The 27,048-nt window shown below is 31.5% G+C and overlaps 4 protein-coding genes across 5 annotated transcripts; all 4 read left to right on the top strand.

The window, feature by feature from the left end:
* The first annotated feature begins 715 nt into the window (after window positions 1-715).
* LOC105761337 (putative disease resistance RPP13-like protein 1) lies at window positions 716-5,898 on the top strand. 2 transcript variants are annotated; one of them, XR_008190729.1, is made up of 3 exons: window positions 716-5,216; window positions 5,324-5,391; window positions 5,655-5,898. XR_008190729.1 is itself a non-coding variant. In XM_052623305.1 (2 exons), exon 1 carries the CDS (start codon window positions 970-972, stop codon window positions 5,194-5,196), a length of 4,227 nt encoding a protein of 1,408 aa, XP_052479265.1. In that variant the 5' UTR covers window positions 717-969; the 3' UTR covers window positions 5,197-5,216; window positions 5,324-5,648. The 2 variants fall into 2 exon arrangements, 1 of the variants encoding a protein (XP_052479265.1); XM_052623305.1 differs by lacking the exon at window positions 5,655-5,898 and having other exon boundaries at window positions 717-5,216; window positions 5,324-5,648.
* A 2,950-nt stretch (window positions 5,899-8,848) lies between these two features.
* LOC105761339 (protein trichome birefringence-like 41) lies at window positions 8,849-13,579 on the top strand. The gene is made up of 5 exons (XM_012579117.2): window positions 8,849-9,295; window positions 10,303-10,474; window positions 11,138-11,313; window positions 12,951-13,109; window positions 13,207-13,579. Exons 1-5 carry the CDS (start codon window positions 9,024-9,026, stop codon window positions 13,499-13,501), a joined length of 1,074 nt encoding a protein of 357 aa, XP_012434571.1. The 5' UTR covers window positions 8,849-9,023; the 3' UTR covers window positions 13,502-13,579.
* Window positions 13,580-16,970: 3,391 nt separating this feature from the next.
* LOC105761338 (protein trichome birefringence-like 41) lies at window positions 16,971-22,147 on the top strand. The gene is made up of 5 exons (XM_012579116.2): window positions 16,971-17,309; window positions 18,645-18,816; window positions 20,040-20,215; window positions 20,814-20,972; window positions 21,758-22,147. The coding sequence occupies exons 1-5, from the start codon at window positions 17,041-17,043 to the stop codon at window positions 22,056-22,058; spliced, it is 1,077 nt and encodes a 358-aa protein (XP_012434570.1). The 5' UTR covers window positions 16,971-17,040; the 3' UTR covers window positions 22,059-22,147.
* A 1,033-nt stretch (window positions 22,148-23,180) lies between these two features.
* Window positions 23,181-26,966, top strand: LOC105761340 (protein VTE6, chloroplastic). Its single transcript, XM_012579119.2, has 5 exons — window positions 23,181-23,610; window positions 24,395-24,648; window positions 24,985-25,108; window positions 25,813-25,917; window positions 26,566-26,966. The coding sequence occupies exons 1-5, from the start codon at window positions 23,218-23,220 to the stop codon at window positions 26,656-26,658; spliced, it is 969 nt and encodes a 322-aa protein (XP_012434573.1). The 5' UTR covers window positions 23,181-23,217; the 3' UTR covers window positions 26,659-26,966.
* Window positions 26,967-27,048: the final 82 nt, after the last annotated feature.

Here is a 27,048-nt window from a genome sequence, read left to right on the forward strand (position 1 = left end):
TAAATTATATTATTATGAAGATATTTTATCTTTTTTATTTTAATCAAATCAAAAAATATAAATAATGATATTTAAACCTATGCTAGAAAGAATAAAGCCTCAATTTTGTCAAAGCTTTATTTTAATTTTTTTATACAATTTAATATTAGCTATGATTTTGCCTTTTTCTAATTTATATTATTATATCCATTTTATAGTCCACATTTGGAGTTAAGTGATTGTCCTCTAACAATACTTTTCTAATATTCAAACTTATGTCTCCGCTTGGAAATGTAATATACTTAACTCTTTTAATTAAAAAGAAATATACTTAAAAAATCCATATATTTTTCATCACATTTTTATTTCTATATATTAAAATAAATGATACATTAAATTGAGGATATATTATTGAAATTTGTGATTAAAAAATTTGTTTAAAATCCCAAGAAGAAGACGGGTATTTGCTACATTAAATTGGGGCATTAATTAGGCCATAATGTTATGAGCAACAATTTTTAACTTATCAGAATTGGTTGATTTCCACCTCGTAGTCAACTTCTTCAACTTTCACTAATTATACAGATTCTCCATCTCCATTTCTTCATATTCATATCCTCCAAAATTATGAAATCTTTAAAGATTTTGTACAACTATATATTCTTTCATTTGAGTTGAAAACACAAAGCTGAATGATAAAGATAAGATACAAATTGGGATAATGGACAAAAGCAAAAGAAGAGCATCAAAATTCATAAACACTGCCGGTGGATGGCTCAGCCATTTTCTATTTTATTTATCAGAATTCGTTGACTTCCACCTCATTGCCTCGTTGTCTGAATTATTAGATGCTGAAAAAAATATTGAGCTGACTTCTTCAACTTTCACTAATTATTCAGAATCCATCTCCATTTCTTTCTTCTTTCTTCCCTGAATTTCCTTTTTTGGCTTCTTCGACCCTCTCTTCACCTTCTTTTTCATTATTTCATCATGTCTGTCATTGGAGAGGCTGCTCTTTCTGTGTTTTTGGAGCTGTTGGGGGCCAAGTTGCTCAACTCTGCACTCAACTTTGTGGCTGATCATAAGCATCTCCGCCAGAAGCTCGAGCAGTGGCAGTCCGTATTGCCCGATATCCAAGCAGTGTTAACCGATGCTGAGGAGAAGCAGATCAAGAACGAGGGTGTGAAGAAATGGTTGGACGACCTCCAGGATTTGGCTTACGATGTGGATGACATCTTGGACGAGTTCGCTTATGAAGAGTTACGTCTGAAGCTCCAAAAAACTCAATCTCAAGCCAGCACTAGCAAGGTACGGAAACTCATTCCTACCTGCTGTACCAATAGTAATTTTACTCCCACTTCGTTTCTGTTTAAGAATTCCATGATTCCCAAGGTCAAAGATATCACAGCTAGACTAAATAATTTGACTACTCGGAGAAGTAGTTTGGGGTTGAGCGACATCTTATCTCAAGTTCCAACATCCAAGGGAAAGCAACCCAGGCTGCAACCAACTTCCGTTGTGGATGGATCTGTGGAGTATGTCGGTAGACTCGAGGAGAAGACAGAAATGATTGAGTTGCTCAAAGGTGATAACTTCAATGGAGTTTCAGTCCTTTCCATCGTCGGCCTGGGAGGGATGGGTAAAACAACTCTTGCTCAGCTTGTTTACAATGATGCCACCATCAACGAGTGTTTTGATCTCAAGGCTTGGGTATGTGTTTCTGATTACTTTGATGCAATTGCTATAACAAAGGCAATTTTACAGTCCATCACTTCTGAGTCATGTGATTACAGTAACTTGGATTTACTTCAAGTTAAGTTGAAGGAGAAGTTGTTGGGGAAAAGATTCTTGCTTGTTCTAGATGACATTTGGAACGAGAATTATAATGATTGGACCATCTTACGGTCTCCGTTTGGAGCAGGGACCAATATCATTGTAACCACTCGTCTTCAAATCGTTTCATCTATTGTGTATCCGCTCAAAGCTTTTCATTTGGATAAACTATCCGATGATGATTGTTTATCCATATTTACACAGCATGCATTAAAAGCAAGAAATTTCGATGCACATCTCCAATTTAAAGAAATTGGAGAGAAATTTGTTACAAGGTGCAAAGGCTTACCTTTGGCCGCAAAAGCCATTGGAAGCTTGCTACGCACAGTTAAGTATCATCGAGAATGGAAAAGAATATATGAAAGTGAGATATGGAACTTACCAGAAGAGCACTGTGGCATAATTCCAGCTTTGCGATTAAGCTACCATCATCTTCCCTCATACTTGAAACGATGTTTTGCATATTGCTCCATACTTCCTAAAGATTATGAATTTAAGGAAGAAGAAATTATCTTGTTATGGAGAGCAGAAGGTCTCTTGCAACAAAAAGCTATGCCTCAAAATAATGATCTTGGAAATCAATATTTTCAAGATCTACTGTCGAGGTCATTTTTTCAGAAATCTAGTAAAGATGAATCACGGTTTGTAATGCATGACCTTATCAATGATTTAGCACAAGTAGTTGCTGGAGATATATGCTCCAAATTGGAGGGTAATAAACAACAAAAGTTCTCAAATCGCACTCGACATTCTTCTTATGTTATCAGCCGATTTGACACAATGAAGAAGTTCGAAGCATTTAATCAAGTGAAATCATTACGTACATTTCTACCTTTAGGGTTGTCAGGGGCTCATTTAACTAATGTTGTCTTGGTTGATTTGTTGCCAAGACTTGGGTACCTAAGGGTGCTTTCTTTGAGTGGGTATCGGATCACTGAGTTGCCTGATATTTTTGAAAATTTAAAACATCTTCGCTACTTAAATTTGTCTGGCACCTTAATCAAATGCCTGCCCGATTCTTTGTGCACTCTTTACCATTTGGAAACATTATTATTAAAAATGTGTTTCAAGCTTCAAAAGTTACCCTCGAAGATGGGAAATCTTGTCAAGTTGTATTATCTTGATATCAGAGGTGCGAACTTAATAGAAAAGATGCCTTTCGGAATCGATCAGCTAACCAATCTTCAAAGATTGTCTGATTTTATTGTAGGGAAAGGTGATGGACATCATATCAAAGAATTGAAATATTTGTCGAACCTCAAAGGTGATTTTCGTCTTTCTGGGTTGGAGAATGTTAATGGTCAAGATGCAGGGGAAGCCAAGTTAAATGAGAAGCAGGGGATTGATCGATTGGTATTGCATTGGAGTAAAAAATTTGAGAAGGATTCAAGGAATAAAGAGGATGAAGAATGGGTGTTGGACTCTCTTTGTCCTCCAAAAGAGCTTGAGCAACTCGTCATTGAGAATTATGGTGGTGCAAAATTTTCTACTTGGATAGCAGATTCTTCCTTCGAGAATATGTTGTCATTGGAACTTCGCAACTGTAAAAATTGCAAATCCCTACCATCAATTGCAAGGTTGTCATTGTTAAAAGACCTTTTGATTGGTGGTTTGGATGAGATACATAAGATTGGTGTTGAGTTTTTTGGAGCATATCAATCGAATGCATTTACGTCATTAGAGACTCTATGTTTTGAGAGTATGCCAAACTGGGAAGAGTGGGACCCATGTGAAGGTGATGAGAAAGCTTCGAAATTCCCCAGCCTTCGTGAGCTTTCAATCAAAGAATGTCCTCACTTGTTGGGAAGGTTGCCAACCCATCTTCAATCCTTGCAGAAACTTGTGATCTATGAGTGTAGAAGGCTGGTAGTTTCAATTTCAAGTTTTTCGTCTCTGTGTGAATTAAGCATTGAAGGGTGTGAAGAATTGGTGGATGAAGGCCCTTCTTCTGCAGAGGCAGTTACCTTTTTGAAATCTGTGTCTCTGCAAAACATTTCAAAGTTTGATATTTCAGCAGAGAAGGCATTGTTGAGATTTGCAAACTCAGAAAATTTTAACATCTCTCATTGGAAAGAGTTGAAATCGTTATCGCAAAATGGGTTAAGCTTAGTTGGGCATCGTTTTATTACGATTGCAGACTGTCCCCAATTGGTCTCTTTGGAAACAGAGGAGAGATTGCAACTTGACAAGATTCCAGGTGTTGAATCTCTCGAAATAGTGGCTTGTGAAAGGCTCAATAGACTACCAGAAGTCTTACATGCTTTCACATTCCTTACAAGAATAAAACTTTTAAGGTGTCAAGGCTTAGTTTGTTTTGCTGAGAGTGACTTTCCTCCTGCTTTGAAAGAGCTGAGCATTTGGAGTTGCAAAAATTTACAATATTTGGTTCGTGGAAAAGAAAATAATCATAAGAGTATGAGTAGCAACACTAGTCTTCTTGAGCACTTAGAAATACTATTCTGCCCATCTCTAATATGGCTATCATCAAGGGGAGATATCTGCAATCGGCTTCAACATCTCCACATTGACGGTTGTTCAAAGCTAAGTAGCTTATTTTTAAATGCCAAGTTACCCGTAATGCTTAAATACCTCAATATTTGGTGTTGTCCAGTGTTGGAATGCATAGCTCAACATTTCTATGAATGCAACAATCTTGAAACTATTCATATTGGGTATGTTCAAAATATTAAATCCTTACCAAGAGGATTGGACAAACTCAGCCATCTTCAAAAGATTGAATTTGAAGCCTGCCCAAGTCTGGTTTCATTTGAAGAAAATGTGTTGCCCACCACAAATCTCAGAGTTCTCTTAATTGCGTTTTGTAAAAATTTTAGAGCCCTTCCCAAGTGCATCAACAACTTCACCTCCCTTCGAGAATTAAAGGTGTCAAACTGTTCGGTTGGCATATCCTTTCCAGAAGAGGGTTTCCCTACCAACCTCACATCGCTTCAAATCTCAAAAGCACCTAGAATTTATACATCACTTGTTGAATGGGGATTAAACAGACTCACCTCTCTTCAAGAACTCGAAATCAGTGGTGAAGGATGCTCAAGTGTCAAGACGTTTCCTGAAGAAGGGATAGGAATGACGCTGCCTCCTTCTCTCACATCTATCTGCATTCAAGATTTTGAGAATTTGGAATTCATGTGCTCCAAGGGCTTTCAACACCTCACCTCTCTTCAAAAATTGCTCATTTGCAATTGTCCTAAGCTCACATCTCTTCCGGAAAAAGATACGCTTCTCTCGCTTGAGCATCTATGTATTAGTGGTTGCCCGTTGCTAGACGAAGGGTGCAGTAGGGGTAAAGGACGAGAGTGGTCCAAGATTGCCCACATACCTTATGTTAGACTTATTAAAAAAGTCATGCCGAGGGAATTAGATTGAAATTTAAGCAGCAAAATCTGGTATCGATTTCTCCACATTTATCAATTTCATAGCTTTTTTTATATATCTTATTGTTCTCATGAACAACATGATAATAGAAATCAGTCTTATATATTTTGCATTGAAGGCTAAATTGGCGAAACATAGTGGAGAACTTCAACTGATCTGCTTCAGCTTATTTGATTTAGTAAAGCGGTTAGTCAACTCTGTGCAACATTTATTCAGCAAATTGAATGTTCTGTTTTCATCTGCATCTTCTAATGACTATGCAAGTGCTATGAAATATTTGAGATTTCATTGTACTATTAACCAATAGTTTTTCAGAAGAACAAGTCTTTTACGTGATTGTTTGTTGATCTTTGTGGATAGATTTCTGTTATCGGCATAAGGATGTTTTAAATGAAGCATTGTTTTTGACTTTTTGGGATTGTTTGTCACTTGTAATTTATTATTGTCAGGTATTTCTTTAGTTGATGTTCATTTAGAAGATTACTCAAAGTATCTGGATAGTCATTGTGGCGAGGTATTTTATTTTATGATGTAATTCCATTGTAATCTCTATACTTTATTAGTGAATTTCATTTTTGATTCTACTCGTGGATGTAGGGAATATTCCCGAACCACGTATATCATGGTATTCACTTTTTCTACTTTCGCTTCAATCAATCAAATAATTTGTAAACTTACTGGTATAATATACAATATATCATGTTTGAATTTTCCACCACCCAACAAACAACCACCAGAATTTGAGATAATCTTTGTGCATTCAAGCAAAGCATCACTCTGTAGTCGTTGAAAAGCACCCTAAAATATTGATTCCTGATAATGGGATATTTTAGACCATAATTATGTTAAAATTTTAAAATTGAAATTACTATAGTATCAAAATTTATACAATTGTACGATTTATACTAACGGTGTAATCAAGTCAAAGCCTTGAAATTTGATATTCAAAATTGAATCAGATTTCACTTTCAAAGCTTGAGCTTAATTTGAGATAAAAATTGAATAACAAAAATTAAAATCCATTGCCTAATAAAAAATAATTTCAATTCTTATACTCAATTCAAGCTCGATTATGTTGTGCCCAACTTGAGGTTGAATTGAAAACTTTTGATACTAATTACAATAATAATAATAAAACTCTTTAAGTTAGTGAATCAATTTAATTGAACTTATAATTTGAATGGTTGTTGCCCTTGAGGTTCTCCTAAGAAATTTGTAGACTCTGTAACAGAAGGCCTCCTAAGGATGCTACCATAGTTACTTGAAAGTCGAGGTTTCGGATGAGAAATCGAATGGAAATCGAATTTTTGGAAGTGAGGATAAGCCTGTCGATGATTAAGACACATTTGAAGTTGAAGATGAGACAGCATTGAGTGAAAATATAATAGAGGTGGAGGCAAGAATCGAGAAACTCGAAGCTGAGCTGGAAATTTCTCTTTATTCCATTGTTCCGGAGCACGGTTGCTCCGCACATAAAGCGCATACACCCGCTCAACTCCTCTCTAGACTCTATATGCATGCTTGCATGAATTGGACTCGAGACAACCATGCCACGATTGCTAAAAACACTGTCTCCGGGCTCGTTTTGATTGTGAAATCTTGCAGTAATGATGTTTGTAGTTATGCAATTGTAGATTATATGCAGATAATGTATGTATGCCCTTTGCTGTTGAGACATGAGTGATTTTCTGCTAATTTATTTTTAAGCTTAACCTTCTGGCAATATCGAACGCCATAGTGATGAGGGAGATTGTTTCTCAAGCGTTTAGCCATAGTTCAATGGCTCTAACCAACTTATATAAATTATTAACATGTTAAGATTTTACATTAAATTGCAAATATTATAATTTTTTTCTTAATTTGAATAAGTATTTCTTTTTTTTTATTCCGAAATTTAACAAGAAGGTATAAAATATTCTAAAACATCAGTAATAATTAAAAAAAAAAAAGAAGAAGCAGCAGCTGCTAGAGAATTTGTTGTGCATAATTTAGGAGCTTTATTAGAATGATGTTGAATCAAATTGAGAGAGTAGCAAAATACTAGCATTGAAAGCTAAGTTGGTGTATGAATCAAGCTCATGGTGCACTACTGACCAAACTCTATCGTAGTGTTAGTGACAAAGGATTTGCATTGAAAATCAAATCCTGGTTTCAAACTCAAACAATCCTTTCCATCTATTGAAGTATGGTCAGCATGTAGCACCAAGAGCAGAAAAGAAGCAAGACATGCAGGACGAGCCATGCAGAAGCTGTTGGAGCAAGTGCAGCTGCTGTTTCTTTTGTTCATTAGTTTAAGGAAATGTATTCTAGTTCATTTTGAACTAAGTTAGGTTTATGATTGATGTAATTAGATGATGAATGAGCTGTAAACTCAGCTTTGTCTATGCTTACAAGTTTTGTTTTTTCAAGTTTCAATGTATTAGTGGTAGTAGGTATTTGTTGGAACAATGGCAGCAGCAAAAGAAGAGAACAAGTCAGAGAACAAAAAAGCAAGGTGCAAGAAGCATTTTTATTTGCTCACAAATGTGCAGCAAGGGAGCTTATAGCTGATAGCTCATTCGGCTCATTCATTCAACGAGAAAAAACATACATTTATAGTCAAATACATCACCAAATAGTCAACTAACCCCACTAATCAGCATTGAGACTATTAAAACATTGCTTGTACACATAAACAAGCCACCTAAACTAGTCATTCAACACCTAATGCATCAAGTTGTCATCAACTTGTTCATTTTCAACTAGTTTAATTAGAATGCAACTCATAAGTCTCAGTAAAAAAAATCAAATGGATTCAAAATGTATTCAACTAGGGTTTTCTGGACCGTATCAATAAGCTAGACCCATACTTCGAGTTGTTTCATGCCATAAATAAACTCAAACGCTCAAGAAATCCGTTGGACAAGCGGATTCACATCTCTTACAACCAACACAATCTTCTGTTCTTGGAGCGGAAGCAATTTGCTTAGCTTTACATCCATCCCAAGGTATCATTTCTAACCCATCGGTGGGGCAGGCTCGGACACATTGAATACACCTAATACATGTATCATAAATTTTTACTGGATAATCTAACAAAACCATTGGCTTAGTTCGCAACAACAATTATTATTTTTTATTTCTTGTTATACTTTTTTGAATTTCTTTTATCTTTTCTTTTATTTTAATTTTTTTTAAAAAATTTCTATGTTTTTCTTTGTGGTTTGCTTATGTAACCTCTATAAATAGTTACCAAGATCTCGTACCAATGTGCAAGTATGTATTTTAAAAATACCCTCTATTTAGTTCATAAAATTATACATTAAAAGATATTTGATAAAATGTTACCAAATTTAGATGAGTAATAAATATAAATAGATAGATAAATATACACAATATGAGTAAAATGCTCTTTCAAGTGTCTGAGATATATAAATTTATTGAAATCCTCCATCAATAAAAATCAAATCCAAACACACTATTGTATAAAAATTCGGAGTTTAGTTCGTTCAGTTCGTGTAACCACTTTTATAAGATAATAATCCTATAAATTAGGAGTTTGAATTTCAACCTCTACTCTCTCTCCTTTCATCCCTAAGCCAAGCGAAGTATATAAACATCACTTGTAATACAACTTTACAGCTTGCTACTTTATAATCTTAAACTCTCTCTCCCTCATCAGTATTCATTGCTGATATTCATCACAATTAACACAAAAATGTCTGCAATTGTAATTTAAACCAAACTACTCGAAAGATTTCTTTCTTTTTCGATTGTGTTTTTGTTCGTCACAACTGTTCCTGTCATTCCAAGTCTAGGGAGGTTGTTAAGAGGCGAAAATGGGACATTGGGTTGATTCCATTGTCCTTGGTTCTTCGTATTATTTCATGGTTTTGGCTGTTTTTTGGTGCAATAATCAGGTAGGAAATGCGGCTGCTACCAGGGGGTGTGATTTGTTCAAGGGCAGTTGGGTTTATGATCCATCTTACCCTCTTTACTCAGACTGGGCTTGTCCTTTCATCCAAAGAGAGTTCAGTTGTCAGAGAAATGGACGCCTGGATACGCTTTACTCTCAATACCGATGGCAGCCTCTTCAGTGCTCCCTCACAAGGTACTCTATTTATTTGTATAAATATAATATTTAAATATATTTATATTAGAAAATTGTTTAGTGAATTAGTAAATATAATAAATATAGTAATTTTAAAAATTTGTTTATTTTCTAATTTTAATTTTAATTTTAATTTTAATTTTAATTTTAATTTTAATAATATGATATTTTATATTATTTTAAATAGTTTTAGATAAAAGATAAATATGTTAATTTGAATATCTCATTTTTAAAGGTTATTTTATTTCAAATTTTAATAAAATAAAATAAATTTAATATTTTACTACCTATATATTTATCTTATTTAACATTGAAGACTTTATTTTAAATAAAAAAATAAAATAATTATCAAACACATTTAAATAAAATAAAATTTAATGAAATTTTTCAATAGTTTATCAAACGCACTTTGAGTTTGAAAAATAAAATATTTTAGACAATAAAATATGTTATTTAAATTTAGACTAAACTATAGAATTAGTCACCCAATTATTAATATATTTTGTTTTGGTCACTTAGCTATGAAAGTTTTCAATTTAGTCACTAATGTTTTAGATCATTTCTTTTTTTATCACTTGCATTCTAAATGGTTTCTATTTTGGTCACTCTCTATTAAATGGTTAACGGAATGGATGGTACGGTATTTTCTAACTGGTATAATAACAAATTCAGTCATTAATACTTACACATTCTATCGTTCCTAATTCTAAATAATTTAATAAATTTAACCCTTCACATTTACAAATTCTTTCAAATTGATCCTCAAACACACATGTCATTAAAATCTAATTAAATAATATTTTATATTAATATTAAAATAAAATCTAATTAAATTTTAAAATTAAAAAAAAATTCCACCCCTCCCCAAACCTTCCCCTACCGTTCCTCTGCCTATCCCTCTCCCTCACTGTCCCTCCCTCTCACTCTGAATATCAAATTACTGACTTCGTCCCTAATTAGAAATATGTGATAATATAAGTATAATTTTTATTATTGTTATGTTGTAGATTTGATGCATTGAAGTTCCTAGAAAATTTCAGAGGGAAGAGCATAATGTTTGTGGGAGACTCTCTAAGTCTAAATCAATGGCAATCCTTGACATGCATGCTTTATTCTGCACTTCCTAATGCCAATTTCAACATTTCTCGAGTTGCAGCTATCTCCATTTTCCAATTCCAGGTCTGTAAATAAAACCCTTCATCTTTATTTAATTTATTCTTTTTGCTTCTATAAGCACACTCCGAATTGAGTTAAATATCCGACCAATCGAATACAAATTAGTAATTAATTAAGAATTTTTATTTAAATCTAATATAATTTTTTAAATGTATAAAAATAATTTTGATTTTTTAAAACAACATAAACAAATTTTCGAGTTCAAAAGATTGAATTAGGGTTTAGACAAGCAAAATTTTCACTGTCAAACAATGGCAGAATGTGCTGGGCAGCCTACTTAAAACTTTCAAAAATTTCAAGGGGTTCAATTAAAATTTATAAAAAAAATTTAGGGGCTTAATAAAAATTCTTAAATATTTTGAGAGTTCAATTAAACTTTTTTAAATTTTGTGAGGATTATGAAAATTTTCAAAAATTTTAAAAGCCAAGGTCCTCTCTGACTCCAATGATGTGCTGCCCCTACTATCATCATAAAACTTTGATTCCCTCTATCGGCATCATGATGATATGTTTAAATTATTCCATAAAAGTTTCATAAATCTAGAAAAATACCATGCAATAATGTTGGTAATCGAAATATGATCATAAATTGAAGTTCAAAATATGTAATTTGGACCTTATTTTGCAAATGTTGATCATCACAACTTGTGGGGAAAAATTTTGCAGGATTATGAAGTGAAGGTGATGCTTGATCGAAGTTTGTATTTAGTAGATGTTGTGAGGGAAGACATTGGGAGGGTTTTGAGACTTGACTCAATTGAAGGAGGCCAGTTATGGAAAGGGATTGACATGCTTATCTTCAATACTTGGCATTGGTGGTACCGTCACGGACCAGGTCAACCGTAAGTTTTTAACTGAATTAATATCACAAGTCAATCATATATCAATTCAATTGAGAAATAAATAAAAATAATATTTTTAAAAAGTAATAAATATTATTCTATAGGTATTTCTATCTTTTTATATAAAATTTATTCATTTCAATTAAAATCTCAATTGTCTTTTATATAATTATATTTTTTACATGATCTTTTACATCGTGATATGCGATCAAAGACGGAGGGAAAGGGGCAAGAAGTGACCTTGGCCCCTTAACATGATAAATTTGCCCCTCCAATTCTTTTAAATTTTATAAAAACGTAAATAGATAAAATGGTAAAATTCTACCTTGATTTTTAAAAATTTGTAATTCAATTTTATCCCGTTAAATAATAATATTTTAACTTTGTTTAATTTAGTGTGTAAGTGTATATATGTATAAACTTGTCCATTTTAACATGATTATGATACATTAGATGCTTAGGTTATTTTAAACACACATAAACTAGTAAATAGTTTTTAACACGTTTTATCTAAGTTGAAATTTAGTGTCAAAGCATACGCTTGGACTGACAAAAGGACCTAAATAGAATGATGCTTTAGTTTGAGATTTAATGGTAATGTTTTGAAGTTTAAGAATCAATTTAGGATTTGATATATAATTTGGAGATGTTTAGTGGAATTAACTCTAAAAAAGTTTGAAAAAAAAAAAGAGCAATTTTTTAAATAACTTGGTTTGTTTTAAAATTTTAGGGATAAAGCACTATTTAATCCCTGAACTTAGTTTTTTTCCAATTTGGTCCTTGAGCATTTTTTTTACCCCCATTTGTCCTAGGGCTTGGAAAATTTTTCCAACTTGGCCTTTAAACTTGAATTCCATCGAAGTTTGATGGCGTAACACTTTCTCAGAGTGCAACACTATCACCTCAAAATTTTAAAAGCATTATATAACATCTAAAATTACAAAACTATATTAAAAATCTAAAGAAATTATAACTTTTTTTTAAAAAAATTCAAGTTTATGGACGAAATAGGGAAAAGTTGTTAAGTTCCCAGAGTACCACATCATCACACTTTAATGGTATCCAAGTTTATGGGTGAAATCGTGAAAAGTTGTTAAGTTTCGAGACTAATGTGGATAAAAAGAAGCTTTGGGACCAAAGTGAAAAGTTGTAACTAAATGGTGCTTTATCCCAAAATTTTATTCAATCAACAAAAAGAAATCATATGCTCTTATTGGTAAAAGTACTATAGAGGCCCTTGTATTAGGATTCGGGTTGCATTTTGGCCCTTCTATTCAAAAAATGAGCAAATCAGTCCTCATACATTAGATTAAAGAGCAAAATAATCCTTTCTATTAAAAATTCCATCCATTTATACTATTAAAAACTGGCATGGTTGACAAAATAATCAAATAATGACACGTGTTCCTCATGTTGACATACAAGGATCAGTTTTTTAACAGCAAAAAATGATGAATTTTTAAATAAAAGAATCAATTTACTTTTTAAACTAACCTATAGAAACTAATTTACTCATTTTTTAGTAGAGTTGACAAATTGAAATCTGACTCCTGGTATAAGGGCTTTCATGGTATTTTTCCGCTCTAATTGAAATTTACATCGATGAAATTTTATGAGTTTTTTTTTTTTTTTTCCAGATGGGATTTTATTGAAGTAGGAGGCGTAATTATGAAAGACATGGACCGTATGCTTGCTTTTGAAACAGCACTCAAAACATGGGCTGCATGGGTGGAAGCCAACATCGATCCTTCAAAATCTCTCGTCTTCTTCCAGGGAATTTCTCCATCACATTACAAGTAAAACCTTTAACAAAACACAAACTTCATCAAACCCTTCAATATCAAAACCCTCAAATTCGAATCAAATTTCATGTTTCCTTATCCTTTATTTCAGCTCATCTTTATGGAATGACCCAAAGGCAAAAGGGTGTTTAGGGCAAGAGCAACCATTGTTAGGGTCAAGCTATCCAGGAGGTGTTCCACAAGCTTTAGGTGTACTGAAGAGAGTGTTGAGCACAGTGAGAAAGAAGGTTAAATTGCTTGATATAACGGTGTTGTCGTTGCTACGCAAAGATGGGCATCCCTCGGTGTATGGATTTGGAGGGTCAACAGGATTGGATTGTAGCCATTGGTGTTTAGCTGGTGTTCCAGATACTTGGAACGAAATTCTTTTCAATCTTATTTTTTGAGTACATTGTTAATTTGTTAAATTTAGCTAATAATTTTCAGGGAAAGAGATAATAATGTTATTATGATCAATGCTTGATTTGATTATTATCGAGACTTAAATGGTGGTTATAGTTTCATGTTATTAGGGGGTTTCTATTTCAATTTTTTTATACAAATTATTTAAATTTACCCATAGTTCCTCCCCAATCCTTCGATAGGAGGATAAATATTCTTTAGCACGCTCGAATCTAGGTCTTCCTACATAAACAATAATACTGATGCCAACCAAGTTAAAACTCAATTAGCTATAAAAATTCTTACTTAACATTTCAATTTTAAATTTAAATTTATACTAATTATTTTTTTTATTTTATGTTAGAACCATTTTAACACATACATATTGAATATTTTTTTTTCTGATGTTATTGTAGCATGGAAGTTATTGGTAGCACTTGGATATTGAGGCACTTGTAAAGGTACCTCTTCTAATATACTATGTTGTAAATTCATTGTAGAGACGATGTATGATTTGAGCTCAATCAAATCTGGCAGGAAAAACAATACCAAACCCTGGTTTCAAGTTGTTTTTTATTTAAACTTTTGTTTGGGTGAAGTTAAAAAAAAAATTTATTAGGACGAGATTGAATTGTAAACTTCTTGAGAGAAAAGTGTAATTTAACCATTTTACATAATTAAAAAGTTTACAATTTTGAGGGACTGAAAGAAGAAATTTACCAATGATTTGCACATAAATAAATATTGATCTTTAATTAGCGTTCAAATAAGCTCTTACATTTAATTTAATACATAAGCCTTATCTTTTAGGTTAAAATATGATGTTAGCTCTTGTACTTTGACAAATTTTGAGATTTAGTCCCTATACTTAAAAGTTAGAAATTAAGTCTTTCAACTATTTTGATTTAAAATCTCAGTCCAATCATTCAAATCTTAAGTATTTTCTATCGAAGTTGTTAATTTAGCATGTTGATAAGTATTTTCTAATGAAACTACCAACGACGATAATGATTGAATTAAGATTTTTAATTTGAAAAGTAAGAGGATTAAAATTTTAACTTTTAAAGTATAGGGACTACATCTCAAATTCTATAGAAGTATAGGAACTAATAACATATTTTAACCTATCTTTTGTTTATATATTTTTTCCCTTTAAAGTAGGGGAAAAGGTAAACATACTCACAAAAGTGCAATAAATCCAAGACTTTTCCAAATATATTACCTATATAATTCACATCATTGCTCATGCCTTTAATCTTTTGTTATCTAAAATTCAATACTAGGTTGCTTTACAAACAAATTATTCCATACTGATTAGGCTAAACTTTTAAATCAATGAATATGAGAAAAAAATTGTAAATAATTACCTTCATTATTTTCAATTTGGACACAATTCATAATTGCAATTACGAATTAGGCATGGTTAGTATTATCAAATATTCTGGCATCACTTCCCCAACACTCATACTTCCAAAAAACACAGATATAAACAATATGTATTATTTAATTGTATCTTATTGAGTATAATATATGGTTTTCATATGTTTATTAAATATATATTATATTCAGGGCGAAGTCAAAAAAATTTAGGAAGGCGAAATTAAATTGTATATTTTATGATAATAAAAATACAATTTTTATCATTTTGGGAGGCAAAGTGTAATTTTATCATTGCAAATTTAAAATTTTAAGGGCTTAAATAAAAAATTCTATTTTGAATTAGCCACTGGTTATATTAGAATCGTATCCAATTATAAAAATATATATCTGAAATAAATCCAAAATAATCATATTCGAGGCTTTATTTTAAATGAAAATCACCGACAGTGAAATAGTTAGGTTAAAATATTATACTTTTGGTATTCTATTTTTATTTTTAAGAATTTAGTCTCTTTACTTTTAATATTTAAATTTAGGTTAAATTATTAAACTCATTAAATTTTTCTATTAAATTCATTTGGCGTCGCATTTTAGAATAAAAACACTCACTTGGTAATTATGTAACAAAAAAGATAATGTTATGATAAATTTGAATTTAACCGAAGACGTTTAACGACAATAACAATTAAACATACATTTTAAATCAAAAAGTAGAAAGACTAAATTTCTTGAAAGAAAAGTAGAACTAAATTTCAAATGTACAAAATATATATATAAGCATTGAGCATATTTTAAGTAATTAATTAAATTTTAATGTTATTCACTAAATTCCGTTGCCGACAGTAAAAAGATTCTTTACATTAGTATTGTAAATATTGAATTTTCTTAAAAGAACCAAAGTAAGAAATTTATATAAATTGTTGTCAACAACACAAGAAGAAGATGCATTACCCCCCAAAGGAAGCTTTCCTTAGAAGGATAGTATCTAACTATACCCTAATGATTGCCAATTTAATTGGCCTTCACGTTTTCCAAGCACCTATCTTCGTTTGGTGCAATGGAGGCCAAAACGTTAAAATATAGTCCAACTTTCTATATATATTTGTATATTTGAAGTTTATTTTTAGAAATTGAGTTCTCTATTTTTCGAAATTAATGTTGTTAAATTTAGTTTTTAAAATTTATAAAAATTTATAAAGATTCAATATGATAAAATAATTCAATAATATAAATAGTATAAAATGTGAAATTTAATTTAATAATATAAATAGTAAATATAAATAAAATTATTATTTAAGTTTAGGATTTTTTGGACGATTTTAATTTTTTATTTGAGGGTAAAAGGTGAGAAGTAAAAGTTTAGGGGGAAACTAAAAAGTTTTGGAGGTTGAGGGAGTCAAATGTTGAGGGGAAATAAATGGGAGGAGTAAAATTCTGGGAGGGAAATATTTTTAAAAAAAAAAGTGGGGGTGGGGGAATGGGTTTCGGGTAAAAGGGGGTGGGATAGGAGGGGAGCAAAAGTTATGGGGGAAAAGTGGGAGGGAGTAAAAGTTTTGGGAGGAAAGTGAAGAGGTTTAGGAGCTTGGGGTAAAAATGTAAATTATTATAGTTTGATATTTGGTTTATTCAAATTATTCGAGTTATTCGAATTCGAAAACTAAACTCGATTCAAACTCGAAATTCGAAAAAAATTGAGTTGACTCAAATAACTCGATTCGATTAACTCGAAATTCAAAAAAAATTTTAATTTTTTCGAGTCGAATCGAGTTTTGCTCACCCTAACTATAGATAATTTTAGTTACAATTAATTTGTATGTTAATTATGTTACCAAATCCAGTGAAACTAATCACTTAAATGAATAATTAACTTTTTAATATTTAAAATTAAGCAAGCCAATTCAAGTTCACCGAATTATAGAATCGATTCAACTTGTTTAAATGTATTACGTAAATCAACTGGATTAAATTGTCAAAAAAGAAGAAGCCAAAAAAGGTATCTTTGTTCTAAAGTGATCCCAATTGGCCACCATAGGGAAAGAGAAACGTAACACTTTCCTTCCAAATCCTGATTAGCATATATATAAAAACCCTTTTCAACTGTTGATGGAAATTAATACACATTTTGCTTCCAACACACATAATTGTTCTTTCATCTTCTCTTACAATGGGAGATGGGTTTCCTAGGTTTTGTTGGATTGTGCTGTCTTGGATTTTGATCGTAAGCATTCACCAGGTTCAACTGAGTGAACCACAAGCAGCAGCTGCTGGCTGTGATTATTTCCAAGGGAGTTGGGTTTTCGACAAAACTTACCCTCTTTACAACACCACGGATTGTCCATTCATTGAGAAAGAATTTGATTGCCAAGCCAATGGCCGACCTGATCAACTTTATCTCAAGTATAGATGGAAGCCAACTGACTGTATGCTGCCAAGGTAATTAAGTTCATCTTAGGTTCTATTTTTCATTATTGAATCTTAGTTCAGCTGGTTGATATAATCATTTTTAAAAGGTAGTATTCAACTAGTTTAAATATTCGAACTTAAAATCTAAAATCACTGCTTATATTCTCATATTATTGTGTCCGCAAATAATAAAAATTGAATCTTAAATTTACTGAATATCACATTTTAAAAATAAGTAATTGTGGTTTTTAAACAAAAAAAATAATATATTCATTTCTGTATTTGAAGAAAATTTTTGGTGAAATGTACCTATCGTTCCAACTCCTAAGTGATAATTTACCAATAAAGGTCCAATAATTTCTGTATAAAAGGGAAATTTTATTTAATTATAAGGTAGTTGATCCCTTCTTTTTTTTTCTCTTTTACTTAATTATTTATCAATTTACACTAGTTCGAGTTTTTGTAACAGTATCATGGAGACTTATGTACTAGGAGTTAGATTGTATTTTGCCTCTTTTACTCAAAAAAATGAGTAAATTAATTCTTACACATTAAATCAATGAGCAAACTAGTCCTTTTAGTTAAAATTTTCATTCATTTTTACTATTAAAAACTGGAGTGACTAACGGAGTAACTAGATAGTTACACATGACATGCCAAGGGCGAAGCCAGAAAATTCTTTTAGGGGGCGAAATTATATTTTAATTTTTAATAACTTATATCTTTATAATTTTTAAATGATTAAATCAAATTTTTATCATTTTGAGGAGGAGACTAAAGTGCAATTTTATCTTTACTAATTTAAATTTTTAAAATTTCTAAAATGCCTAAATGGATAATTTTCAATTTTAGAGGGGTCGGGGCTCTTACCAGCCCCCCTAGATACGTCACTGTGTCATGCCATATGTACCTCATGTCAACATACATGAACTTATTTTTAACAGTTAAAATGGATGATTTTTTTAGCATAATGATTAATTTTCTCATTTTTTGAGTAGAGGAAAGAAAATGCAATCCAATGCGTAATACAAGGGCCTCCATGTCTTTCATTATTACTCAATTATTTGTCATCAAAAGTTGTATATGTTCAAATATAAATACAACAAAACACATATGTAGTTATTAAACATATCATGCTAATGTCATTGTTTATTCTTTATCCAAAATTATTGGATTTATGAAATTTGAATTTCTAACTGTTCTTGAGAATAAGAAAATCCCATTAAACTTCCTTTTAAGTAAAACGTGTGTTCAAAATCTTGAACTAGGTTTATGCAGCAACAGAAATTCACAAGCTGTTTTTTTATACATGCGATGTGAATCTCAAAATTTTAGGGTTTCTGATCTCATATATTTTGGGTCCAGATTTAATGCTGAGGAATTGTTGAGAAAGTTGAAAGGGAAGAAAATGATGTTCATTGGGGATTCACTAAGCTTGAATCAATGGCAGTCTCTAACATGCATGTTGCATGCATTTTTGCCACAATCAAACTACACTGTTCACAGAGAAGGGAACCTTTCGACCTTTAATTTGCCTGTGAGTTGCCAAATCTAGTAGCTATTTTATTTCCTTCTTATATTTAAAACTTTTCAATGTCACCTTTAGAAGATAGCTGCATGAATCAAATGAGTTAAATCAAATAGACTAATTACTATTGTTTGGCAAAAATACCGAGTAGACCTTTTTAAAAATAGTTATTATACTTTTATTACAACAGAATAAGCAGGGGTGAACCTAAAATTTGTTTTACCAGGATAGAAATTTAATTATAATTTTTCATAGATCAAAATATAAATTTATTATGAATTAATTTATAATTTTATCATTTTAAAGGGATTAAACAGAAATCATTTCATTTTTATGGGGTTAAAGTGTAATTTTACTATATATTAATTTATAATTTCTTTATTTATAAGAAGACTAGAAAAATTTTTATGGGGCCAAAGTACAATTTTACTATATATTAATTTATAACTTCTCTAGTTATAAAAGAACTAAGTTAAAAAGTTTCATTTTTGGGGCCAAGGTCCCTTCCTACCCCTTTTAATTCGCCTTTGAAAATAAGCCATTAAACTTTAATTTATAACCGTTACCATTAATTCTTAACTTATATCCAAATAAACCCTTAATATTTTATTTATACTCAAAATAAAAATTAACATAAATAAAGATGAGAGATCAGCTGCCTTGGCCCATTGGTTAAAATGGAAAATTTTTATTTAGGTCCAGAGGTAAAGCCAAAAAATCGTTTTAAGGGGTCGGAAATGAATAATAAATTTTTAGAGAGACCAAATTGTAATTTTTTTATTATCAACTTATAATTTCATAAATTTTGAAAAGATTAAAAGAGAAATTTATCAATTTTCGGGGTTGTCTACTCCCCTGCGTTGGTCTCTATTGAAAATTAATAATTCCATATAAGCCTTTTCAATGCAAAAATATAGCTTTTCTAAATTTATAATTTTAGCTCCACCCTTAATATAAAATTCTTTGCTTTGCCCCTGATATTAAATCAAAAGATAGAAACTTATTATGTTACTATAAGAATAGAGGGATTTATTTAGCAAAAGCAAACTATTTCAAGGACTTTTTGGGTAGTTTGCACTTATAGTTGGTATTAGTTAGAATTAAGTGCCAAGATTAAGTTTCCTTTGAGATATATAGTTGGTTAAGCAATTTAATAAAAGTGGAAATTTAGACCCCTAAGTTATACCCTTCATGCATTTGGACAATTGTGTTGAGCCAAAAAAAAATTGCAGGAGTATGAAGTTTCGTTGATGCTATCACGCAATGCATTTCTTGTGGATATTGTCCAAGAAAAGATTGGCACCGTTTTGAAGCTTGATTCCATTAAAAACGGCGAATCATGGAAAGGATATGACTTTCTCATCTTCAATACCTGGCATTGGTGGCTCCACACTGGAAGAAAACAACCGTAAGCAAAACATAATTTCAGCAATTAAAACCAATTTTTTAATTGCATCTCGAGTAGATTTGTAAACAAATACAACACTCGAATTGGGTTGGGTTTGAACCGGAATATCATTCCTATAGTTTTGATTAGACCTGTTTAAAAGTTAATTATTTATCTAAGTTTGAAAGTTCGTTTGAAATTTAGAAGAATTTAGATAAAAATATCAGACTTCATAAATGAGCTTGAGTAAAAAAATTAAACCCGTTTTTAATATGGGTTAAGCTTAAGCTCAAAAAAGTTAAGGATCCAGACATGTTGATGAACTTAAAATGAGTTTGCCATAACTATTTACAAATATTAGTATGTTGGAGCAAAATTTTAAGCCATTGTTTGGTCCAACTAAACTTAGGCAAATATAAAGTGTGTTAATATCATGCTTAAAATTGATTCAAACCGAACCCAACCCATAATCACTTCTAATTCTGATTAGTTTGACCCAATCTTTTAATTCTTTTAAATACTTATAAAATCTCTTATCCAATTATATTTATATTTGAGAAAAAATGATGTATGTATGTATGTATGTATGTATGTAACTTGAAAATGAATTGGATATTAGATGGGATTTCATTGAATCAAGAGGAAAGGTGAAGGAAGACATGGATCGTATGGCTGCATATAGAGAGGCACTAAGAACATGGTCAAAATGGGTGGATTCCAATGTTAACACTACAACTACCCAAGTGTTTTTTCAAGGCATTTCTCCGACTCATTTCAAGTAAGCTTTAGCTCTTCTCTTCTCTTCTCTTACCATTTGCATTAACTTCCTTGTTCTTATTTTACTTAAAAGAAATATAATTATGAAAAAAATTGAAAGCCATTTTTTTTTCCAATAGAACTTAATTCATTTTAATTCCATCAAATTTGGTTCAAATTAGAGGTGTTTATAAGTTGATTAGTCAATCGTTCGCTTTAGACTGCACTTGAAGTTAAGTTTTCAAGTTTCGAGCCAGATTAGCCTTACTTGTTTTATTAGTAAAAAAAAACTATTTTTAATTGTTTTATAAACAATGAAAATGGACCATTTAGGTAAGCTCAAGTTTGGAAAATTTTTGAAATCGAGTTTAAACTGGACTTGGAAAATGAACACCTATAGTTGAAGGAAACTCATTTGCCATAAAGCACAAATACTTTTATGATTAGAGACGTTAGTGGACTTGAACTTAAATTCTCTTTTTGGTTTAAGCTTGATTCGAGTTGAAAACTCGTGTTGTTTAAATTATTTTCAATAATTATTGTTTAAAATATTTCATAAATATTTTCAAGATGAAATATGTGTAAGAGTCATAAATTCAAGCTGTAGTGTTTCCTTGTATATATATAAATTATAAATCACTCTAAATATCTCAAAGAGAAAATGACAGTTCATTGACATCTATATAAAGATTTTTTTTTTTAAATAAAAATCAACAAGTCTCTTACGTTATCCATATATAATATGTGGATGTACAATTATAAACTTCACCTCAAACAAGTCGGTATTTTGATCCACAATTTTGACAGTGGCAAAGAATGGAATGGTACCAAATCAACAACTTGCACACATCAAATCAGACCGGCTACCGATTTAACATACGAAAGTGATCCACCTCCGGAAGTGACGATCGTAAAGGAAGTGCTAAAAAACATGTCGACGCCGGTCGTTTTGCTCGACATAACCAGATTATCACAGCTGAGGAAAGATGGTCACCCATCAATTTATACTGGTCTAAAAGGAAATGATTGTAGTCATTGGTGCCTAGCTGGTGTTCCTGATACATGGAATGAAATCTTATATGCAATTCTTACAAGTAGGAAAACTTAATTCAAGATTATAATTTTTTTTCAATTTAATGTATTTAGTTAATAAAAATTAATTTCCCATTAATAGATGAAGAATTTTAAATTTAATAACATAGGCGTAGCCATCAATTTAATGTATTTTTACCCAAACCCAAATTAAGTCAAGCTCAAACCAATGGAAAACCTACAATATTATTCATAATAATATTAAAACTTTAGATTTTTTTATTAGTATTATATATTTTAATAATTAATTTTAAATATTTTTATTAATAAATAGTATTCAGGTCAGGCCAGCCCAATTTAAAAGATATTTAACTCAATATAAATTCAACATATTAAATGAATAATTCAAATGTCAAAATGAGCAAAGGAAAATCTAGAGTTGTAAGCTTTGCAACTTTAAATTGGACATGAGAGTTTCTTTTATTGGATACATGCCACATTATTTTTTAACAAAATTCCTTTATTTTATCAATTGAATTTAAATTATTATATTAATAAAATTATTTAATTATTTAATCGTATTTCAACCTTTTACATAAAATAAAATTTCCTCTTTAACTTTTTCATCATTTAATTTTTCACTTTTTAAAATCACCCTCAATTTCAAATATAAATTTACTTGTGTAAAAAAAATCTAAATTTGTTAATTGCATCTAGACCTTTTTAGGGTTGGTCTTGTCAAAATTTTAAGTCTATTTGCTAGGCCCAGGTTTGGCCTAAAAAATAAACTTAAAATTTTGTCTAAATTTGACCCGGATAAAATGTTAAAATCAGGCTCGACTCAACTCACTTGAATTAATTTTTTCTATAAAAATATTTAAAAAATAGCTCAAAATATTAAAAATATTAAAATAAATGTTTTTTAATAATTTAAAAATAAATTTAAAAATATTTATACTTAGATAAAATTAACAATAAAATAATAGTTATATAATATATAAATAATAAAATAATAGTAACAGCAAGAAAATAGTAATTTTTTGTCTTTTTGTTAATTCATATCGGACCGGGCTTAACCCGGTTGAGAACGGTACTTATATTTGTACAAAAAAAATCAAAAAAAAAAATGTGAACGGTACTTAACCCGGTTGAGTCGGAGCTCCATGACCCGAACAGCAATTTATTTTTCAATTCTTCTTCGTTACGCAAAAAGGAAAAAAAAAAAAAAACAGCTCATGAAAATGGCATGGTCAAATACTCTGCTTCAGATTCACATCAAATCCCCTTCGATCCCTTCTCTCCATTTCCCACATACCCTCCCAAAAAGCTCCCCATTCCTTCTTAATCCTAACCCTATAAATCCCATTCCCAGATCCCTCAGAATGCAATTCCTTCACAGACCCAACGCTGTCCCACTCGTATCAAGAGCCATGGACATCATCCAATCGTCTCCTCCCACGTGGCAATCCGCAGTCCTCAGTAACCTCTTGATCTTCGTCGTCGGCACCCCACTTTTAGTGGCGGGGCTTTCTCTCTCCGGAATTTGTGCTGCGTTCTTGCTTGGCACTCTCACTTGGCGCGCTTTTGGCTCCCCTGGGTTTCTCCTCGTTGCTTCGTACTTCGTTATTGTGAGTTGCTAATAATATATTATGAATTGTAGCTGAATTATGGGAATTAAGTTAAATTTTGGAAATTGGGTTTTGATTTTGTATCCATCTGGTATTAAAAGTTGCTTGCTTTGGAGAATTAGCTGTCATTGTTTGGTAGTATGGCAAGGAAAATAAACTTAATTTATGTCGAAAGGTTACTTTTTAATTAGTTAGCTATTCAAGTTTGATTAGTTGTATTTAGAGAAATTGATTGTACTAGGTGAAATGAGGTCAAAAGATTAACAAAAGTTACTTGATGGTTTCTAGCATGTTAGCTGAAATAAAGTCCTGTATGAAATGATATAATATTTTAGTTTTCTATTATGGCTTGTTTTCCTTGCAAAGTATGAATCTTGAATTAGTTCCTGCCTCCCTCTTCTAATTCTCCTTACCCATTTCTAGTTGAAAGTTAATTGAAATTCCATGTGATTTTGTGTTATAATTCCAGTTCATAATCTGAATGGAGACAATAAATTTGGATGAAGGAGCTTTAAGCAGTGGGAAAAATCCATAATAATTTGTAATTCTCTAAATCTCTAAACAATCTTACATCTCTTTGTCATGCCTTTCAAACATAGTTGGTATAACTATGTTCAATTGTTTATTATGCTTAGCTATTGTTTAATCATTTTTAATTTTTCATTCCCCCTGCTCCCCAAAAAAAAAAAAGTTTGTCTGAGCAATGAGTCTTTCTCAAAATCAATTTCCAAAGCCATTTTATTTGATTATGACTTTGTGAGTAAAACATGTTTGTATTTGTTAGGGAACCGCAGTAACAAAAGTGAAAATGGCTCAAAAGGAGGCCCAAGGGATTGCGGAGAAGAGGAAAGGAAGAAGAGGACCTGGGAGTGTAATTGGGTCCAGTGCTGCTGGTTGTGTATGTGCTGTTCTAACAATATATGGAGTTGGAGGAGAGGCATTTACACGTCTTTGGCAACTTGGTTTTATTGCTAGTTTCTGTACTAAGTTGAGTGATACAGTGTCCAGTGAGATTGGGAAAGCATATGGCAAAACAACGTAAGTAGTGCATCTCTGTTTGTTAATATATAGGCGCTTTAGATTAACTGTATTAATAATTCTCCTTAGTTCATTCTAAAGAAAGGATATTTCAAATCAAGTGGAATTTAGATCCCTTATGGTTCTTGCTATATTCGAGCTCTATTATTGTCATATATGCTGGTGATAAAGGTCGCTTTGACATCCTATATAGAAACAAAATTTGTGAGTGTTAATATTGCCTCAAATCTTTTTTTTTCTTCAAAGGTTTATGTCTATTGCTACTCTCTTTTTTTTACTGTTAAACTACACTTTAGAATTGCAAATATAAAGTGTGTGATGTGCCAAAATGAACAGGTACCTGGTGACAAACTTTCAGATTGTTCCTAGGGGAACAGAAGGAGCTGTCAGTGTTGAAGGAACTGTTGCTGGACTTCTGGCATCTATGCTGCTTGCCACTATTGGTTGTCTATTGGGTGAGGTAGTACTTGCTATGTACTCATACTATGTGAATAATTTGTTCTGCCATTCATGATACCATTTTTTTTTAATAACAAGCATTATTGTGATCATTACAAAATGTTTACACCTTGTAAGAACCTGGAATTTTTTCTATTCTCTGCAACAATAGACTAATTGGTGGGGTGGTGCCTAGATGGAATGATTTTGCAGATATAATTTGTTGAAGGTGTATTTTAGATAGTTAAAGGTGTTTTTCAAAGGGAACTCTTAGCAAAATAGCAGATCATGATATATTTATAAATTGATTTTGACATCTCAGTTTAGGCATGTACGACCTTTGTGAGCATTATTTTGCTGGGAACTTAAATTTCAATTTAATATAGTTCAGGTATTACAATTTGGTAAATTGGATAATATTTTCAAGGGGAAGGAGAATTAAATTAGTTGAAACCGATTTTTATTGTTAGTGGTTTTTTGTATGTGAGTGGATGAGGTTGTCACTCTAGCCTTGCTGCATCTTTAGCTAGGATTTTCTCAAAAATCTTGTATATATCCCTAAGGTTATGGCGTTGTTCATAGTATTGACGCCATAACCTCAATACACTTTCAAACTGAATATGATCTACAGCTTCTAGAGAATGCATAAATGAAATATGGGTATTTGAATTTATAGAGATGTTCTAAGCTTCTGTTTTTTGCTTTTTCATTTATCTTTGCAAGCAGATAAATGTACCTGAGGTATTGATATGTGTAATAGCATCCCAGATTGCTAATCTTGGTGAGAGCATAATTGGTGCTGCATTCCAAGGGAAAGAAGGATTTCGTTGGGTAAGGAATCATTTGAATAATAGGATGGTTTCTGTCATCCTGTTTTCTTAACCATTTTTTCTTAAATTTAGTGCCTATGTATCTTCTAGATTTTAGTGTTACCGATGAATCAGGCTTGATTCTATATGAATGTATGGTTTGATGTGGTATATCGATGAGATGATTACATGTATATCATTTTGTGGACTCTCATCATGTTTGGATCTGGCTGCACTCCTAAAGCTGTAGTGAGGAAGAATTATATACCCACTGTTTTGGGGTAAAGAAGATCGAAGAGTAAATTTAGAGAGATCAGCCTGTTATAAAACTGCCTGCTAAGGATTAATTCTAGTCCTAATTTTCATTCGATGAAATCACGGTATTGTGCATGTAAAAGGCTGTTATGTTGGTCTGATTCTTCTTTTTGCTTTGAAGTATCCATGTTCAACATATAGTCACACAAGAAATATGGAGATATGACCTTCAAGATACATGATAAACTTTAGCACGAATCTCTATCAGACACTTACCTGAATTTGAGCGAAATATCTGGGTTGGCCATATATAAATCTGCCTAGGATCTATCATCTTAGCATGTTTATATGCTTTTCATTATAAGGCTGAAACTTGGATTCTTTTACCATATTGATTTTGGTTTTCATCTTGCAGCTGAACAATGATGCTGTTAATGTCATCAACATATCCATAGGCTGCATTTTGGCAGTCTTAATGCAACAACTACTCCAAAACTGGCAAATGTAAGTTCACCCCATCATCTCTTTTGCGATGTCAGGTAATTATTGCAGAGTTCATCGACACTGCAATCGACATATTGCAATGTGGGGAAAAGAAGAAGAAGAAAGAGAAAGTCTTCAATGTAATGCAAGAGATGAGCACAAAGGTGCAACAATTATAGCAATGATTTTGCTAAATGATATGGAAAATCATTAGCATAACCGTTTGTTCCATGAGTATATTTTAAAAAGGCTTCTCTCTTTTATAGTCTTGGTATTCAAAGATGTGTTCCTTTTATCAATCTCCAGTTAGAAATGAATTAGATGCTTTTTAAATTGCATTTCTTAACCAAAATTATTGGCTTTTTTTTATTGTTGTTGAGCCGCACTGGATTTAGGGGTGTAATTGAAGCACAAG

Source organism: Gossypium raimondii, chromosome 11, assembly GCF_025698545.1.
Source record: "Gossypium raimondii isolate GPD5lz chromosome 11, ASM2569854v1, whole genome shotgun sequence".
Taxonomy (NCBI): Eukaryota; Viridiplantae; Streptophyta; class Magnoliopsida; order Malvales; family Malvaceae; genus Gossypium; species Gossypium raimondii.